Source organism: Galeopterus variegatus, unplaced genomic scaffold, assembly GCF_000696425.1.
Source record: "Galeopterus variegatus unplaced genomic scaffold, G_variegatus-3.0.2 Scaffold165, whole genome shotgun sequence".
NCBI classification, from domain to species: Eukaryota; Metazoa; Chordata; class Mammalia; order Dermoptera; family Cynocephalidae; genus Galeopterus; species Galeopterus variegatus.
Window position 1 is genome coordinate 27,788 of NW_007726276.1, and position 16,261 is coordinate 44,048.

The 16,261-nt window shown below is 36.5% G+C and overlaps 1 protein-coding gene across 1 annotated transcript in view; it reads left to right on the forward strand.

Moving 5' to 3' along the window:
- Positions 1 to 1,163: 1,163 nt before the first annotated feature.
- DIAPH3 (diaphanous-related formin 3) overlaps positions 1,164 to 16,261 on the forward strand; it is a 428,227-nt gene continuing 413,129 nt past the window's right edge. Inside the window, exon 1 of the mRNA XM_008594695.1 lies at positions 1,164 to 1,263. Within this exon, the coding sequence (XP_008592917.1) occupies positions 1,165 to 1,263 (99 nt within the window). The 5' untranslated portion in view covers position 1,164. The remainder of the gene's footprint in view (positions 1,264 to 16,261) is intronic.

Sequence of the window (16,261 nt, forward strand, 5' to 3'; positions counted from 1 at the left end):
CCCGCCCCCCCCAGGGGCCCCGACCCCTCCGCGGGAGCGCCGCCGCGCTCTCAAGCGGCGCACTCTCCAGTGCGCCACCGGGCCAGCCCTAAATTAACTATTTAATGTTTTTTTTTTTTTCCTTTTTGTCTTTTTTACTGACTGGCAACAGGATCGCAACCCTCGGTGTTGTGCCTGCACCGCGCTCAGCCAGTGAGCAGGAACCAGTCTCCACATGGGATCTTAACCCTCGGTGGGAGTGCCAGCGCGCTCCCAAGGGGCGCACTCTCCAGTGCGCCACCAGGCCGGCCCCTGTTTAATGTTTTTGATAGGCATGAGTGTAGGGACCCCATGGGCGCCTGAACAGGGACACACTCTGGCAATATGGCGCCCTTCCTGGTTCTTCTCCGCAGTAAACAAGCCCACTGGCGCTAACACCCAAGCCCACCCGCGCCAATCCTCAGCCAGTCACAGGTCAAGGCTCACTTCCTGCCCAGCCCCATCCAATCAGTTACCGCCCCGTCCACTCTCTCTCCCGTCCAGGAGCACAGCACCCTATAAATGTACGCGCAGTCCTTGAATAAAGCGGAACTTCTCTGGCGAACTGTTAGCCCGGGTCTGGCGTGCTTCCTTCGTCCGTGCGTCCCTTCAATGAGGAAAAAAAATTAAAACTAGGGAATACTTTGCTTTTTACTGGTTTCAGTACTAGGTATTTGATGATAATGTGCTTGTAGCTCTCAGAATCTGGAAAGTGGTTTATTTACTTAGTTTTTATGATACACAGATCAACTTTTTCAAAACCACACAATATAGCTTCATGTGCAGTTGTTGGGGAGAAGAATATATGTGTATTAAAACTGAGAATCCTAATGACCTTCTGAAAGGCAGAAATCTTCAACTGTCTAATTATCTGTAGTGAAGTGAATATAATTTTACTAGCCTGCTGTGAATTAAAAAAATTTTTCTGGTAAGTGTTTTACCTGTTAAAATGATCTAGAATACTTCTTTGTCTCTTCAGCTTTTTTCTCTCTCCTTCCTCCAGGCTGAACTACACGTAAATCATTCCAAAACAATTAATGCTGCTTTAGTCACAAATTATTGATTTTTCCGCGCGTAGTGTATGTAGAATTGCTGCTCTACTTAGATTCTAAAACGAGGCATTTTAATTGTGTTTTCCAGGAAGATATGAATTTAAATGAAGATAAAAAGGCACCATTGCGGGAAAAGGACTTCAGTATCAAAAAAGAAATGGTGATGCAGTACATTAATACTGCTTCTAAGACAGTAAGTAAAGCTGTCAAGGTGAAAAATACTACTGAAACATGTTGTACCATTGAAAACAATGCATTTGTGACTGTTATCAGAGGGCTTTTGAATGCATAATTAAAGGTACAAGTATTATAATAAATTTGTTTAACTTAAAAATGTTTACCATCTGATAACTTTTAAATTGTTTCTGTGTTTTAGCCAGTCACATTGCTAAGAAACATTGTGGTAGGTCTACTCTAAGATTTTTTTCCAATAGTGACTTAGAGGCATATCTTTAATGTTAGTTTTCCTGTGGATAAAAGTATCTTGTAACAAATATCTTGTAAATATAGATATTGAAAGGAGCATTAAGCCTCCACATGACTGCCACTTTTCCAAGGAAACATGAAATATGTGGGTGGAAGCAATGACTAAATGTCTAAGAAACTGTGACTGGCACACAGTATCAATTGCATTTGTTTTATGCAACAACAAGTGAGTTTGACTAGTCATATACAAATTGTGAATAAATGGATTGGATGAAAAACGTAAATGCAAGCCAATGAAGAAATCATCAGTAGAAAGACAGTAGAAAATAATTTTGGCTGAATTTAAAATAGAATTGGGTTAGGAAAAAAGTAGCTTAACATACTAGTTTTCATTGGGTACTTTAACCTAAGGCCATGTTCCAAGAACATATGTTATTTTTACTTTAACTCCGTTTATCTACTAGACCAGTGAGTGACTCTAAGGTATTTCTTTTGGAAGAAAGACTTGAGTGATGTTTAATTTTTAAACATTTCTCATGTTTTGGCAGCGTGATCTTTAGTTGTAGAAATCACTGTAAGTACTTTGCTTTTTCCAGTTCTTTATAAAGAAGGACTCGGTATCCTGATGTTGTGATACTGATACTAACTGCTTTTGTCCCTTAACGATATCACAAATAGAATTAGAGGTTTAGGAGTCAGAGCTCTGGAGTTTTAGATCTACTTGTTTATCCTCTGTTTGACCTTGGGCTTCTTATTTTACCTCATTGATACTCTATTTCTTCATCCGAAAAAATAGGAGTACATATGTACATCATGGGCTCGTTATCAGAATTACATTACATTGTTTATTTATGATTAGAACATAACATATTTTATAATGTGTGGCTGTCTCTTGTGATAGCAGTGGTGGTAGTAGCAACTTTATTTTTCTTTGTGATTTGTTTATTCTTAGTATTGAAATCATTATGCCATAATTAAAAATATAGGCAAAAGTATATCAATAAAAATACCAATTTTCTATTTGTGAGTAAGATTTCTAAGACATTCATTTGTTCACTCAGTGCACGTTAGTGTCTGTATGTAAGACAATCTTCTAGATGCTGGAGATTCGGTACCAAAATAGTGTATCACTGAGTCCTGTGGAGCAGCATAGGGTACACATAACAGAAACACATATGTACTTGGAGGTGAAACACGATGTGGAAAAAAAAACAAAGCAGGGTGAGTGGAGATGGTGTATATGTTTTATATAGAGTAGTCAGTGAAGATTACCCTGTCAGGGAATTTTAAATCTAACAAGCATGAATTCATTTAATATAATTACAAGAGAGACTACATCAAGAACCAGTTTAGAAAATCTTGGCATGATAGCACATTTCAATTCTTGAATTTGAGATAATAAGCAGACTTTTAAGAGATGAACAGACCATTTTGTACTTTGGTATAGTGGATCTATTTCAGTTTTCTTCACTGATTTTAAACTTTAATCCTCTAATTATTTTGGACTGAGGTTGGAATTTATTTACCAGAATTAGGTAATTAAATTATTAGGATTGAAATAGATTAGTTATCTGAAGTGTGATTACAGCATTGACTCATTTACTTAGGGTGTGGAGGATCATGGCTTTTCCTAGGATGGTTCTGAATAATTTGGCATGGTTAACATTATAGAAAGTTAAAATTGACCAGTCATTTATTTTTGCTTTGGGAGTAGAAACACATATTATTAACTCTAGGATACAGACTATGTCATGCCATTTTCTTTACATTAATAGTTGTTGAAAATGTTACTCTGAGAAAAACAATCAAAATTCGTAGGTTGTTCTAGAGGGGAGTTTATGTCAGATATACTTTTTTTTTTTAAAAATTCAATTTTATTTATATTTATTTTTGTGGGGTATAGTGTGTTGTTTCAATACATGCATGTCCTGCACAATGATTCACTTAGGGTAGATACCTCAGTTTTGTCCCCATTAGTTTGCCCCTAATCTCCCCCCCCCCATCCCTCTCAGCCTCTGGTAATCATTATTCTTTCTTTCTTTGAGCACACACACACACACACACACACACACACACACACACACACACACACACACACACAGATTAACATCCTTATTGCAAAAAGAACTCTTAAAAATGAATTAGAAAAATCTAAAAATCTAAGCAGAAATTTGGTTAAGGACATGAGCAGATAAGTTTCACACCCCCAAAAAACACATGTCATCAATAAGTACATGCTAGGATCCTTTTGTGAGTGGGGGCCGGGCTGGCCTGGGCCCTGTCTCAGGATCCCGGGCATCAGGCTGGCTTTGTTACTGACCTGGATTTGTGGTGAAGGGGGTGGGGCTGAGGCCCATGGCCCAGTCTCTCAGGACCCTCGGATGTGGGGCTGGCTCCATTGCTGGCTGGGGTGGGGCTGAAGCCCATAGCCCCATCTCTCAGGACCCCCAGGTGGGTGTCAGCAAATATACTTTTGTTGTGATTTTAGCCTTACAATTTGTTTTGAGATTTTCTTTTGTTGGTAAGCATTGATATTATACTTTGGAAAGTAGTACTGATGCTTATAGTTGATGATTTGAGTATGCTTTAGAAATATTAACCCTCAAATAAGAGTAAAGTAGATAAGGTTGATTTTTAGAAAAGACAATGCCATCAGTTAAACCAGGTTATTACCAAAACGTTAGTAAGTTTGAGTTTAAGTGGTCAAATAGTAAAACAATTTCTGCAGTTAGAAAGGATTATTAACATTTTATTGAGCAAGAGTTATATTTAGAGGCTAAAAATATCAGGTTTGCATTTTTTTTAACTTTCAAGGGCATGGGTATGTGATTTGGGTTTGTCTAGTACAATCTGGTGGGCAGGTCTGTGGGGGTTGGGGGTGGGGAGTGTGGATTGCGGAGGTGGGTATCGGGCTAGATCACAGACCCCTCTCCCCTGTCCTGTGCAGGTCCTGAGGCAGGTAGTTGAAAAAGCGAGTAGCCACTGGTGAAGTAGACATGCTTTATTCCAGATGTGAGCTCCACCACCATCAGTTGGTAGCAGCTGTCTTCCATACCAAAAGTACACAACAGTGGCAACAAGCCAAGGGGTACATGGGCACAAATGTGCACTAACACTACTCTCACGTAATTTGTTTACAGCAGATGTGCTGAGTCATACCCAGCCGGATATGAGGTGAGCGGGCCTGACTAAACTAACTCCATTTTCCTCACAGTGGGATCCTTTAAGGTTTCATTCCTTCAGAAAAGAATCCAGAGCAGGAGAAGCCAGTCTTTTCGGCCATGGGACATGTTTGCAAGAGGTTGTGGGATGCTTGGCATCATGGAGCTGCTGCTCTGGCCCAACGCAGTCCTGTCTCCAAACTCTTGCATTATGTGAGGTGATGCCTGTTCTTATTTAAGCTGCTTTAAGTTGAATTTTTTCTTAGCTGCTGTAAATGTCCTCATATACCATCTCCATATGTTTTTGTTTATGTGGGATCTCTCTTTAATTCTGATTCACTCTGGAAATTACTATTTCCATTCAAAGGAGCATCTGAAAAGACCCTCTCCTCACCTAGTATATGCTCACTCAATAGCGTAGGTGAGAGAGGTACTACCAGGCCCTCTGCCCTTCCCTGGAAAATGATTCACTTCCAAGTTTAGCAGCAAGTTTACTGAAGAAAATATCCTTCAGAAAGAATCCAGACTTTATACCTGTTCAGTTACATAGCTATTGTGCAGTTAATGGTAAGGACCTTGAAAGTAGGATGTGACATGATAAGCCAAATGGAAGAGGATCAATAGTTCCCTAACTATGCAAGAAGAAGAAAGTTCTGGAACAGAACAGAGGATGGTCTCGTAATCCACAACTGCCTAAGGATTTTCAATATTTTCTAAATAGAAGGAAACTAGAAATTAGTATACAAATCCACTATATCAGTGTATTTAATTATGCTTAACTGAACTGTGAGTATAGTTCTCCTTCTTCACTGTGGCTTAATTATTTCTAATTCTTATCTTCCCTTAAAATGCTTAAAGCACTCCTTTAGGTATGTTAAAAGGTGATTTTTGTAGTCATGATTCTTGTGCATAGAGTGGACAGACCAGGCTTAGGATATATAGACTAGTAGAGTTGCTGCCTTCACCTGGTTTTCTTTTTCCTCTTTTCTTTTTGGGTTGGGTGTGTCATACCCTGTGTCTGTGATACCAGTCCTTATATTAGTATTTATTTTCTTATGTGTGATTGAGTTGTATTCAGGGTGAGCTGTCCCTGGATATATTATGTGTGGATAATGTGATAAAGTTTCTCATGATGGGGATCTTGGGAGACCACGGATTAATTTATACACAATTTAAAAAATGTGTTAAAAAGATACCTGTTCAGGGCTGGCCCCATGGCGCACTCGGGAGAGTGTGGCGCTGGGAGCGCAGCGACACTCCCACCGCGGGTTTGGATCCTATATAGGACTGACCGGTGCGCTCACTGGCTGAGCGCGGTGCGGGCGACACCAAGCCAAGGGTTGCGATCCTCTTACCGGTCACGAAAAAGACAAAAAAAAAAAAAAAAGATACCTGTTCAGAATTGAATTGAGATCAATAAGATTCTTCTTTTTTTCTCTATCACAAAGGATTAGTAAGAATAAAGTACACACTATACCTTTCCTGTTTGTTGAGAGGAAAGAGTCTTGTATTTGCTGTTCCATTTTTAGGTTTTTCAGGGTAACCTGTGGCAATACAAAACTGGAGGAGTCCTGAAAGGCCAAAACTTATATATAAGGAAAGTGAAAGCAGACCCCTGAGAGGAGTGGAAGATCCTTGAAGGAGTAAGAGGTGAAGAGGGCAGTCAAGGAGGCCAAGTTTGAGAGATAGGAAAGGAGAACCAGAAAGATGTCTGGTCCTTTGTGGGGAGGTGGAGGTTTCTGGGAGAAAGTCAGAGAGAAATTTAAAGAAATTTTGAGGGAAATTTTGTTTCATGCTGTGTAATATAATGTGTGCCGCGCTCCCAAGCAGCGCACTGTAGCAGTGCGCCACCGGGCCGGCCCCTGATTTATTAGTTTTAGCACTGATTTATTAATATAATATTGGGACAGTTTCAGCTTGTTCAGTGCTATTTTTTCTTAGAGTTCAGTTTCAAATGTTAATTTTGGAAAACATGGTCAGATATAAGTAAATCAAGTTGTATTTTTTATTTTTTCTCATTTTCTGTTATTATTAAAGAGGTTTATATTTTAACCACTTAGAAACATATGAACCAAAGTTTTACACATTCTTGCTAGTTAGAGTTAACATGATTTATTTTTTGGCATGTATTTCAGGTTACAGATTTGATAAAGGCACCCTATAACACAAAAACCTAGAAAAAATTTGTGTTGGTATTAGAAGTATCTAGTAACAACAGTGCCCTTGTCTTGAGACTTTGCCTGTTTGTTTCCATGTCTTGCTTGCTGACTAGGAGAAAATTTCAGAGCCTCAGGGCAGTGAACCAATTTCTTGTTGAGAGAATTTCCTAATAATCTATCTGGTACTTTAATTTCCATTCGTGCCTAAATAGGACAGGCTTTATTTATGTACAACTAAAATTATCTTCCAACAGCTCAAATTCATCCAGCTTCTTTATGCGTCGTTTCTGGGCAGCACCAGTGGTGTTTGTTGTTTCTGCTATTACTGCATTGTGTTTTTGTTTAGGTAGAAAATGAGAATGAGGAAACTGATTCTTATTTTCTTTTTTTATAGGAAGAAATTGTATTAGGTTTAAATTAGAATTATATATTTTTGGCCTTTAAAAAATATTGAAGGTAGTTAAATACCTTCTTTTATTATAGTGTTTTTTTTTAAAGGACTCACCATATATAAGAAAATAGTTATTTGTTAGCTAAATTTTTGAGACTGAATTAGTTCATGATGTTTATACCATGTTTTTGGCATTAGAGGTCACCTGAGATGATTTTCATCTTGGTCACTGAGTTGTTTCTTGGCCTAAGACATTTTGCTATGCTCATCCATACTTTTTAGATTTTTTTTTTTTTTTTTTTTGTCTTTTGTCTTTTTCCGTGTCCGGCAACGGATCGCAACCCTCAGTGTCGCCCCCATACCGGACCGGGGACCGGCAACGGGATCGCAACCCTCGGCGTTGCTCCCGCGCCTCGCTCAGCCAGTGAGCGGGAACCGGTCTGTATGTGGGATCCGAACCCTCGGGCGGGAGCGCCGCCACGCTTCCGAAGCGGCGCACTGTAGCAGTGCGCCACCGGGCCGGCCCTAGATTTTTATGAGTGTAATTAAACTTACCATGCCTGATAACAAATTAGTGATAATTCTGAAAGTGCCAGCAAGAAGAGACATGCGATTATGATGGAGATGATTGTGATGAGAAATATCCATGTGCAATGAACCTTTTGAAAGAAGGAACACTTCTGAAGGAAAAAGTGGGAGATTGAGAAAGGTTCTATGTATGCAGTTGTCTTTCAGTGAGCAAAGGGGAAAAGGTAATTGAAATGAGAAAGTGACCAGGAACAATAGCTCTCAACCTTGATATCCATTAGAATCACCTGGGGAACTTTAAATAGCTCATTGTCCAGGTCCTACCGTTTAACAGTTTAATCAGAATTCCTGTGGTTGGGGCCCAGGCATGTGTATTGAGAGCTCCAGTGTGCCACCAAGAATGAGAACTACTGGGCTGGGGAAGATGTGCATCAACACCAGATGTCTTAGTGTAACATTAACTCAACAAAAGGCTAGGAGTTGATAGAATGTAGTCAATAGGCACTAGGCTTGGTGAACATTTACTAGTAGAACTGTTATCAACAGTTTTGTGGCCTCAAGGCTAGTTGGCATGTGCATAATATCAAAATGCGTGTTATAATAGCTTATTGTAGCTACTGAGATGTTCTCTGTGATACTTGGCTACTCGTAGAAATCATCAAAGGAGAAGGTTAACTACTGTAATAGAAGAACCTGCTCTGTTTCGGAAAAAGGCGCCCAATAGAAGAACAGGTGTTAGCAAGAAGGAGAAGAGTATGCCCGGTTTTAAAGCTTCAGTGAATTGCTGATTCACGTTCCTAGTTGGTGGCAGTAAAGTCAAACACGTTAGTTTGGACTTAAGAGATATCCTTTCAGTTCTTAGTTACTTTCAAATGAAATAAATTCTGTACATACTTCTAAAAATCCTTAATGGATTAATTGTCTTGGTGCACAAAAGGCATTCATTCCAAATTTCATGGTTCCCTGATTTATCTCCATTTCTTAATTGGTGAGGTATAGTGGTTCCTCCCCAACCCTCAAGCAAATCTGTGTAGTTGGTGTAGTCTCTTTCTCCCAATGTAATACAGAATTATTTTCAAATCCCTCCAATATCAGAAAGCCTTCAAGGGTACATTAAGTAAATTAGGATTTTATCTGTGGAGTTCACGGAGGTGTAAAAGATAAATAGTAGTCCAAAAGTAAATTCAGACAATCTTAAGTTTTGATTTTCCTTGTATATTACTATTACATTAGATTTTATTTGCAGGCTTTTTCTTGGGAATGCTGTATCACACTGTTTCGATGAACTTAAAACCATTTTCTGGCATTTTTAAGGATGGCTTTGTTATACTCTTTTATTTAGTAATTAGATTGTTTTTCATTTACTTTAGGTCTGGAATATATCTTAGAGCATCTCCACGTTTTTGAAATGAGGGAAAGGCCCAGGGAGTGTGCAACGTCTGCAATTAATGCTGCAGCTAGGACTAGAACACAGGGTTTCTGATTTTTTTCATTAATCTTTTTTTTTTTTTGGGTGAAATGCAGTTATAGAAAACATCCAAAAACAAGTGTGTAATTTAATGAGTTACCATAAGGAGAACACCACCCAGATTAATAAACAGAACCTTGCCAGCCAGCCCAGAAAGTCCTCCATCTATCCTGTCACAATCTAAAACCTCTCTTTGGGTTTGTGCGTATTTTCCCCTAAAGGTAATCACCATCTTGATTTTTATGGGAATCACTTCCTTGAGTTTTTAAATAGTTTTATCACCCAAAAGTGCATCCCTAGACACCATAATTTATTCTTAAAAGATATTCCAAATTTTAAAATGTTTCTTTTAATCTTCAGGTTCCCCTTCCGTTTATTTTATCCAGAATGGTCTGGATTTTGCTGATTTGCATACTAATAGTGAAATTGACATGTTTCTCTGTCCTCTGTATTTCCTGCAAAGTATTGGCTAGATCTGGAGGCTTAATCAGATTCAAGTTTAATTCTTGTAGCAAGACCATAGGAAGTATTATTTTCTTTTATCAGCAGGTACTTATGTCTGGTTTTTAATTAAAATTCTCTAACTTCATTTTCATTTATTAGTTGGAATACTTTTATAAAGAGATATTTTCTCTCAAATACTATTTAATTATCTAGTGACATAGGAAATTTGAATAAATCCTTGATTCTTTTCCTTTTTTTTTTTGCCAGTTTTTGAGGTATTGATTTGGTTCTCTATCATCCTCTGATGGTGACCATTTTAAAATTATTAAGGATTTATGCTTCTCCAGAGAAAAATATAAAAGAATTTGTGCTTCACAGTTATTATTAATTAGGCTCAAATTGTTCTATCTTTGGCCAGTGGGACTTTGTCTAATTGGCTCCTAGTCATTTTGCCATGACCCTTGTAACTTAAGATTGTTTCATTCCCACATGGTAGGATAAGATGATAAGGTCCCTCTTGTATATTTTGCACACTAGACTTGGAACTAGTCAATTTCCTTTTAATGGGGAGTGATATTTCAAGACTGCAGTCTTAGGGCCAAGGATACTTACTGTTCTTAAGGCTAGTGGGTTAGTTGCTGTTTTTAGTCTACACTTTTCAGTGGAGAGACAGTAAAAGAAAAAGTGTGTGTGTGTGTGTGTGTGTGTGTGTGTGCGCGCGTGTGTGTGTAGATGTGGGTTTACTTAAAGTTATTTTTGCATATTCTGTCTCCATCTCCAACTGTTTTGTTCTGCTATATCTACATTGAGGGAACACATAGCCATTGCATTTCACACTCTCTTCTTTTTAGTTCTCATTTAGTCTTTACTTCTGTGAGTAGTGCTTACCATAAACCCTTATGTTGATATTTCTCTAGACATTTTGTCTGTCTGAAGTTTGTTCTTTAGTAGATCCCTTAGAAGGGCTTGTGGGAACAATATTCCCTGAGTTTTGCATGTTGATAACAGTATATGTCCTTTATTGAGAGTCAGTTTTACTGGGTATAAAAATCTTTGGCCCACATGTTTTTTCCTTAGGATCTGAAATTGTATTATTTTCTTCTAGAGTAAATCATAACAGCATTGCTGTCAAAAGGTCTGCTGATAACTAATTTTTATTCTAATAAATTACAGTCTCTTTTTATTTGGATGTCTGGGTTGGGATTATCCAGTACGCAGTATGCTCTTTGCGTACTTAAAAAAAAAATTTTTTTTTTAAATTTCATGGAAGTATTCTGTTTTCTTGCTTTGATTTTCTTTTTCAGGTATCCTGTTATCTGTGTGTCGGATTTTTGTCTATCTTTAGTGTACCACTTTCTCTCATGCTTTTTATTTTATTTTTTATTTTTTTCCTGAGTTCTGTTTTATCATTTCTGAGTTTGTCTTATACTCTGCTTTAAATATTTTTTGTGTGTCTTGAATATTCTCTTAATGTCTCTTAGCTCATTTTGAAATTGTAAGTTTTAATTTGATGTATGGGTTTGTCTTTGAGGTGTCTTTCTTTCTTTGTAGGAATTTATTTTTTGTGTGTCTTGAATATTCTCTTAATGTCTCTTAGCTCATTTTGAAATTGTAAGTTATAATTTGATGTATGGGTTTGTCTTTGAGGTGTCTTTCTTTCTTTGTAGGAATTTTCTGCTCAATTTTGATTTCACTTTCAGCACTTTCTTTTCAATGTGGAGAGCTGTCCTGGAAGACCCCTGGCAGCTTGGTGTTGGGAGTTCATAGGAAATACATTGTTCCAGCTTCTTTAGATCTTTTCTGGGCCACTCGCACTTATCCACAGTTGAATAGCTGTTTCAGCTGCTGTTTTCAAAATGGCCTACTGATATTTGTTCCATTGATTACCTCTGGGCCATTTTGGAGTTCTCCTGCTTTCATGTTCATTAGACACCCAGTTGCTTCTCTGCTTCTTCACACACAGACATTGATATTGTGTAGGTCTTGTGGTTTTTGGTGGTTTGTCTCCAATTGGTTGTATTTTGAGGATTGTGGAGAAGATACCTTGTCTTTATATTGTTGGGTTTTTGATTTTGCTGTTTAGTTTTTTTGTCTCTTTCTGTGGGGATCCAGGGACTTCCCAAAACTATACTGCTGCTGCTATCTGCCCAGATCCTGTAGTCTTCTGACTTTGAATCTCATATTCTTTATTCTGTGCCAACTTATGTATTTGGTTAAAAACAATAACAACAACAAAACACAATTCTTCAGGGAAGAAAATGATGGTATATTGAGAAATGACATTTTTCTATGTAATTTTAAATGATAGCTTTAGGTTCTGCTGTATTCCATTGTTATTCCCTCAAACCTCAAAATCTACAAATAGATTTAAATAAAACACTAGTTTTAGGCTTAATTTCTGTGCTGTGTTTGTGCAGTATTATCTCCTTGTGTGGTTTGAATAAGTTATGCAGGATGCATCCTTTTCTTTATCTCATTGATAGAAAATTTAGACTGTCCTTGAGTACTGTACCCCACCCCTGGAAAAATAGGTCTCATCTGCTTGTGTGTGTCTATAAATTAGTGAGTGTGTTAAATCTATCACAGCATGAAATCACTTCAAGCACTGTGAAAGACTATCTTAAGGAATTTAAATTGATTGCAGATGGTAGTGCAATTAAGCAGGCCTGATGAGCTCAGAATCATGTTTCTCAGATTTGAATATGAATGCATTTAAAAAAAATTATAGTGATGTACTACATGTAAATGAAATTCATAGGCCTCTGAGAGTTTTAAAAATGCTTCGGCAACATGAAAAGTGATGTGTGACCCTTTATGCAGATATCTGTATTACTTTGAATAAATATGTATTATTTGTCTTAAATATGTAGTTCTGTGCCATCTTTAACCAACTAGAATGACACTGATTATTTCCTTTGTTTTATTTATATACCAATTAGTTTGTATACCTTTATGACTATTATTCATTTAAAAATTATTCTAGAGATAGAAATTGTGATGTTATTTCATCCCCATTTTTAAGAAGAAGAAAAATGAATATGACAAACAAGCTAAATGAGTTGGTTTAGATTATAGAAAGTTAGGACCTTTCTTTTCTTTGAGGTCAGACCTCTCGACAGGTAGAACTGTACCTACTTTAAGTTGCTTTTGCTTTAAACTGCTGAAATGTAGAAGAAAGTTTTCTGTTTATTATTTTGAAATATAATATACTGGGTGGCAAATTAGAAAGCAAATTCTGAAACAAGTATGTAACAAGATTAAGTAGAGTGTACGGCGTGTTCATTTTCAATTTATTTCAAATTGATCTGTGCACATTAAGTAATTAAACTCATCAATTTCTGTAACACATTGTAAAATGACATGGACATTAGGACTGTATTATGTATACAGTAGTAAAAAAAAGAGAAAAATGGTGAGTAAATATTTTTAGATACTGTTTTTAAATACTAAGAAAATTACTGAAATATTTGAAGTGTAGTAATGATGATTTTAAATAGGAACAAAGAATACCTTATTTTTTTCCTAGATCATGAGAATTAAAGCTGTATTCTACAGTATTTTATAAAAAACGTATTTTATTCAAAATGGCAGACTATGTTTTCAGGAGTTAAGAATTCAGCTTTGTTGCTTCTAGTTTTGTGATTTCAGAAAATTTATTCTTCTCTTGCACTCAGTTTACTAAATTAAAAAATTTAGTAGGAGCTTTTGTGTTGGGAAAGAATAGAATAGAGGCAGCACTTAAAGTCTCTGAACAATTCAAGTCTTATCAAAGTTCAAAGTAAAGTGTAAAATGGGACCAGGAGAAAAAATGTTATAGCTGAAGCCTTCTTAAACTTGATTCATATTTGGAATAAAAAGTTGAATAAAAAGTTAATAAAACTAGGTATCATAAAAAATAATACAGTATTTTTTTCCTACATGAAACATATAAATATATATTTACATGCCAATCTTTGCATATAGAGCCAACCCCCCCTCCTTTTTTTTGAGTAGGAATGGCTCCTACCTTTAGTTTTTTTCTACATAAGGCATACCCATGAAACATCATTTGTGATCACCATTTGTTTGTGTGTTTTAAGTAGAACCAGAATTTACACTTGTAAACAATCTAAGTTTAGACTTATAAGAAATTTTTGTTTTTTACAGTATGATCTTTTCAGTTATCTTACCCCTATCTAATTTGAAAATAATTTTTTTAAGCAACTCACCCTAATCTTGTTCTTCCTAAGCCCTAGTATAATTTATCATAGAAACAATTCTCTTTTAATTCTCATATATGATTACATTAACAAGCACAGATATTATAGCAGTTTGGGTCACAAAAAATCTACTCTTGGTATTCACAGAATTCAGTTTATAAGAGTTGGTGTGTGTAGACTACAGTATGCTTTGGGCATCTATTATTATGTGTTATGGAAAGCTTCATTAATATTGGATGAATATTCTATCTTCAGAACCTTAAAGAAGGCACACTTTGGCTTTTATGGTAAAATTTGTTTTCTTCCTTTTTCTTTCCCCATGGGGTGATAAAAATATATTATTCTGTAACTTGTTTTATTTTATCCTCCCCTTAACTGTTCTACCCTCTTTCTGTTAGAAATGATAACACACAAAAACAGAACATATTGGCTTGTGCATCTGAGAAGCCTAGGGGTTTACCGGCTGCATTTAGGCTTAGAACCAGTTTCTCGAATGATCTAAGGATCCATTATATATATATCTTTTAGCCCTGTTTTACTACCTCTTGGCTTCATTTAGCAAGTTTTTTCCATGGTATATACAGATGTTTAGCAGCAGCTTCCAGCTTAACTCCTGTGTTTTAGGTCAGTAGCCTCAAAAATCTTAGGTCACTTACCCCATTGATTTTTAAAATGTTTTTTTATATATGTCTCTAAGACAATATATGTTTATTATAAACATGTCCAGTGTACTCGTGCTTTATATTTGTTATATTCATTTTATATACAATGTAGATCAATATTAATATTTTATTTCCTACATATGAATTGAAAATATAAGATATAATTAATGTATTAAAATCTCATTTGAAAATTTTTCCCCATTCTCAAATGAAATCAGGTTGGTTTGTCTTCTATTTCATTTTATTGCATTTTAACTATGTTTAGCTATGTTCTACCCTTTATGACATAAACTGATGAATATGCTTTCTTTTTTCTACTCTGAAATATTTTTACATACTCTAAAATTACTTAATGGCTTGTTAGTTTCAAAAACTGTAAGGCTTACTGGACTTGGTGACTTTTTAAAGAAAAATTTAAGTTTAAAATTTGTTTTATCAGTTTCTTTTAAAAATTATACTCCTGCCTCCACTTTTAATTTTAATTACCTATTCCATTTCTTATTACTGAACCTACTATACCCATTCAGTAATGTTCTGGTACCATGCACAAACATGCAATAACTGTTGCACTTTCCAAAGTTTGTGCCAGCCTCTGTCCTTCCACTCTTTCTTGTTCTTGCCTGTACTGGTTCCTTCATTCTTTATACCACTCATTAACCAGTTCCTGTTCTCCATTTAGCCACATTTAAAGATTCAGTTTGAATTTGCTGTTTTGACTTCAGCATTGCCAGCCTCTTTGCCTATTGGCTTAGAGCTTAAGGGCCCTGAGTAAGATATGACATGCCCTGACCCTGCCTTTATGTCGTGCACTTGGAAGAAAAAGATATAAAGACATTCACCGACTAGTGGCCAGCCACCAAAAAAAAAGGGCATTCATCAAGGTCATTTGTCCTTCAGACAAATATTTTCCTAAAAGAATTTTACCTTTGTGCATTCATCATTGTCCGCATGTGGTAGGAATCTCGGAGGCTCATAAACTTGATTGGTCACTGTGCAGACTCAGTATGCATTTCATGAGCAGACATACAATCTAAGCTAATAGAGACTGATGCATAAAAGTACAAATGTCACTTTAGTGATCACATCAGAAATATTATTTTTAAGAAGATACTTCTATTCTCTTCTGTCCTCATAGACCTGTCTGTACAGGAAGCTAAATGATAGAGAGTTGCTTATTTGGTTTGTTGGGTGATCTACTATAGAGGTAATGAGGCATATATTTAGATTAAATTGGATCCTGCTCCTGTATATGCTCTTAGAATCATATGCCTTTCCTATCTTAACTGTCCTCATACTTCATCTAGTGAAGTATAATAGAGCAGAAGCTCCATGAAGGCAGGGAATACTTGCTGCAGCACAAGCTGGGTATTCGTGTTTATGTGTCTGGGCACCCTATTTCCTGGGGAGTCTCAGTGGAACTCTGCAGAACTCAGGGTGTCTGGACATGTTTGTAAGTACCCTGCAGACTGCCACCTCCTATAATGCTCACTGCTCTTAGAGTACCCTGAAATTGATGAAGTCAATCTTTTTTATAGTAATTAAATTATTTATTTTATTTTGAGGTCTTACTGGATCTTGATCCACATATGTAAACTCTTGGGTCATTTTAATGGTAGACTCATTATTTCTCATATTTTGAGTTTTTCCTAAATTTATTATCTGAAGTTAATTATAATTTAAGACTTGGGGGTATTTTATAGTTGGCAAAATGTATCTCCCTGAAGCATACTTCTTGCCTGGTTACCTTTTAGAG